The 3,930-nt window shown below is 35.4% G+C and overlaps 1 protein-coding gene across 1 annotated transcript in view; it reads left to right on the top strand.

The window, feature by feature from the left end:
* The window catches only part of KLHL13 (kelch like family member 13), a 180,755-nt gene that overhangs the window by 65,194 nt on the left and 111,631 nt on the right, over window positions 1–3,930 (top strand). Inside the window, exon 2 of the mRNA XM_024128147.2 lies at window positions 3,492–3,565. Coding sequence (XP_023983915.1) covers window positions 3,516–3,565 — 50 coding nt within the window. The 5' untranslated portion in view covers window positions 3,492–3,515. The remainder of the gene's footprint in view (window positions 1–3,491; window positions 3,566–3,930) is intronic.

Below are 3,930 nucleotides of genomic sequence, written 5' to 3'. Positions count from 1 at the left end.
TGTTTTTATTTCCATTACTCTAGGAGGTGGATCGAAAAAGATCTTGCTGTGATTTATGTCAAAGAGTGTTCTTCCTATGTTTTCCTCTAAGAGTTTTATAGTGTCCAGTCTTACATTTAGGTCTCTAATCCATTTTGAGTTTATTTTTGTGTACAGTGTTAGGGAGTGTTCTAATTTCATTCTTTTACATGTAGCTGTCCAGTTTTCCCAGCACCACTTATTGTGAATTATTTTTCCTGCTTTATCAAATGCCATTTGACTTTGTGGTATTTTTGAAGTACAGAGTTCTAATTTTTTCTACAATCAGATTTAACAGTTTTTTCCTTTATGGTTCCTGGATTCTGGGTGCTGCTTACCTTCTCCACTGAATCATTATAAATAATTTCACTAGGGTTTTCTTTAGTACTGCTTCAAAGCTTCCTTTTTTACCTTTAAATCTTTGGCCCTTCTGGAATTTAGTGTATGAAGTGAAGTACTGTACAACCTATTTATTTTTCTAAGTGACTATCTGATTGTCCCCCAATCATTTAATCATCTCTATTTCTCTTACTCGTTTGAGGACCACCTTCACTGTAGAGTAATTCCCTGATGTATTGAAATTCCTCACAAGTTATTAAAAGAATTTATTTATTTCTGTTTTATTTTTCAAACCACTGCAGTGTGATTTTCCCCACTCATCGAACTACTCTTGAAAAAATGTCATCGTGGACTTTATAGCTGTCAAATCATTTAGCTGTATCTTACTTTGGGCAGAACGTGAAACAGTTGAATACCCTCCAACCACTGTTCTTCTGAACTATCCTTCTTCTTTTCACAATTCTCGTAGTTTCCCTCCTACCTATTGTCTCTTTTCTTTGCTAGCTTGTCTTCCTCTGTTTATTGCACAAAAGTGTTCGTTGAGTTTGCACTTTCTCCTGGCATGAGTAATATTTTCCAGTCTCATCACTTAACTGGCTAAATATTCCTGTGTTTTCCTTTCTACTTCCAACCTAAATCTAGACTTATATTTCGAATTTTCTGTTAGATACTATATGTTGTGCCCTGGGTTACTTCTATATGTCTATACAAACCATTGTTGTTTTTGTTTTCAGTGTTTTTCCTTCTTTCTATACCCTACCTCACTTGATATCATCACCATTTCCCCCTGTTACTTAAATAGATTTTGTCTTTGATATGTCCCCTTATCCCTTTAAAATCTGTCAGTGATCTGTCAGAAGTCCTAGTTCTTCCTGCCTGCCCTCATAGTCCTTGTCTGTGCTCTTATTTCATGCCTTGATTTTGGAAGTAGTTTCTTATCGGTCTCCATACTTCTGGTCTCTCTCTCTCATCCACCACCACATTGCAGGCAGTGTTAACTTTCTAATACATATGTTTGATCATACAAACTCCATGGTTAAAAATGGTTGGTTTCATTTATATCCTGCATAAGTTGATCACATGCACTTACTTCCTCTCTCTTCCTAACGCCATTAAAATGAGAGTAAAGAAATGGAAAAATTCAAAAGGACAAAGAGAACAGGAATGGAAACACTGACAGATGTAAGGTTGGAACTATTTTTTTACTTAGAGCAAAGGAAGTTACAACTCCAATACCTTCCCCTACATGAACTTTCGAGAGAAACCAACTCATTCTTCCCATAGAATTCCTAATATTTCAAGACTTGGAGGCACTTGGATTCTGTAGAAGGCAGGAATGAGTCATGAGGTTGAAAGCATGGGCTGTTCTTTGAAAGTCTAAAATAAGTCGCTGAAGTCTCCTATACCATCACCCACTCTCTGCTCCTCTGGAGACCAGAGGTTTATTATGTGGAGAATTTGACAGGAGAGCCCCAGACTCAGAGATCCAGGTGCAGCAAGTGGATTGCTTAAAACGATGGGATTACGTGAAAGTTTGCATACCTAATTTTGGGACCTGTATGTTCTACCCTAGATGCAGTTGGTAAAAAGTTTCATGAATTAATTATTTTCACATTCCCAGATTCCTAATAGTAATCTAGATATAGCTGGGTTTCTCTTGGCACGTCTTCTAAAAAATCATGTAACCTAAACAAAATTAAAATTTCTCAACCTCTCAAAATTCTCTCACTGGTTAAACATTTTTAGAAAAGGTAAGTCAAAAGTCAGTTGATTTTGAGATGCTTAAAAAATTTATTTTGTTTAGACTACTCAGTTTCTTTACTTGTCATAACAGGATTATAAGCAGAGAAATGCGATTGTGCAAACAGTTATGAATGCTATGTTGTCATTTGATTTGTTTCTTTTTTAGAGTTTTGAAGACCCAAGAAACAGAGTACAGTTGACCCTGAAACAGCACAGGAGTTAGGGGCACCAACCCCTAACCAGTTGAAAATCCTCGTACTGCTATCTCTGCTGTTGAAAAAAAAAAAAAAGAATTGATAAATGATGCACCCAAGGGCAGGAAGTTGAAACAGTTTGGGTAGAATCAGGACTGAAACCCTAGTTCTTTTGATTCCACATATTATGATCTCTAATTGAATACAAGCTTTTCCCCACACTTAGTTAATTTAAAGATTTGTAAAATGAAAATGCAGGTACTATATTTATTGAGAAAAATGTGTAAGTGGACCTGCACAATTCAAACCTGCTTTGTTCATGGTCAACTGTACTTTTTCCCCTTCTACTTCTTTTCCTTTTGCCCCTAAATTAAGGGGCAGGTGAAGGCAGGGAACAATGAAGAAAATCTTTTTTCCTCTAGCTTAATTATTTTAGGTTTTCAAGTAGTTTTATAACAAACATAATTATATGAACAAACTAAACTGGATACTATACCTTTTTAACTTCCCAATGCAATAAATTGATTTTATTAACAAGAAACATTTATGTAAATTATACATTTTTGCTTCCCAATATATTTGAAATTAATAGAATACGTTAAATCTACTCTCTATCGCCAATGCAAAGCATCCACATTAATAAAAACAAATATATACTATAGTTTACTACCACCTCACCTGCTCCTTTCCCGTAAAAACAATGTTCCTACCGCTATTACCTATTTTATATCTTTAAGGTTTAAAAATCTTTAAACAATCTTTCTATCCTTAATTTTGACCAACCACTTCGAAAATCGTGGGCCCTGCATATGGGCCCCACAGGCCTCAAGTCCCGCTGGTAACTCTTCGCTTCTTAACTTCTCTGTCTCACCCAACTTCACACATATGCCCCAGGTCTTCTGACTCTCATTTAATCCATCTTCCTGTATACACGGTGGTTTTTCCATAGATCCTTGCTGGCTAATGATTTCACATGAAATTAGTCAGTACTCTTTAATGATTTCAGTGTTGAATTTCGTAGGTATTTTGACTATTGCAGATTCAGTTTAATTTTCATAAGCTGTAATATGGATATTAGGTACATGGACATACATTTTGCCTATCGCAAAATATGTAAAATATTACAAAGGTAGCATAATGTGAAAATTCTAGTGTTGATTTTCATAGTAAATATCTACTTCTTTTCCTCCTGAACAGGTCATTCTCCAGCTTTTAGAGGTGATGGATCATCTGCATAGAGGGGAATCAGTTGCTGCAATACTCCGTAACCGGTATATTTATGGAAGCAATTTACCTTATAAGTTATATAATGTCTCTTCTGCTTATTTATTTACCTAACATAGTTGGTACTCAGTAAATATTTGTTGAATACCTGGCATAAAATAAAAGTATTTGCTATATGAGTGAATAAAATAATGCCTGGGTGACAAAGAAATGGAATGAAGAACATGTTAATGACTGTGTGTTCTGAGCTAATGAAAAAAATAGAAAATATAATCAGAAATCAAAATTGGTGTACATTGTGAACACCTGTAATTCAGTCAGTGGAGCTATTGATTTGAATTTTTTTTTTTTTTTTTTTGCTGGTATGCGGGCCTTCCTCTGTTGTGGCCTCTCCCGTTGCGGAGTACTGTCT

This window comes from Physeter macrocephalus, chromosome 21 (assembly GCF_002837175.3).
Source record: "Physeter macrocephalus isolate SW-GA chromosome 21, ASM283717v5, whole genome shotgun sequence".
NCBI classification, from domain to species: domain Eukaryota; kingdom Metazoa; phylum Chordata; class Mammalia; order Artiodactyla; family Physeteridae; genus Physeter; species Physeter macrocephalus.
Note: the sequence above shows the minus strand (reverse complement) of the source record. Positions and strands in the feature narration are given on the sequence as shown.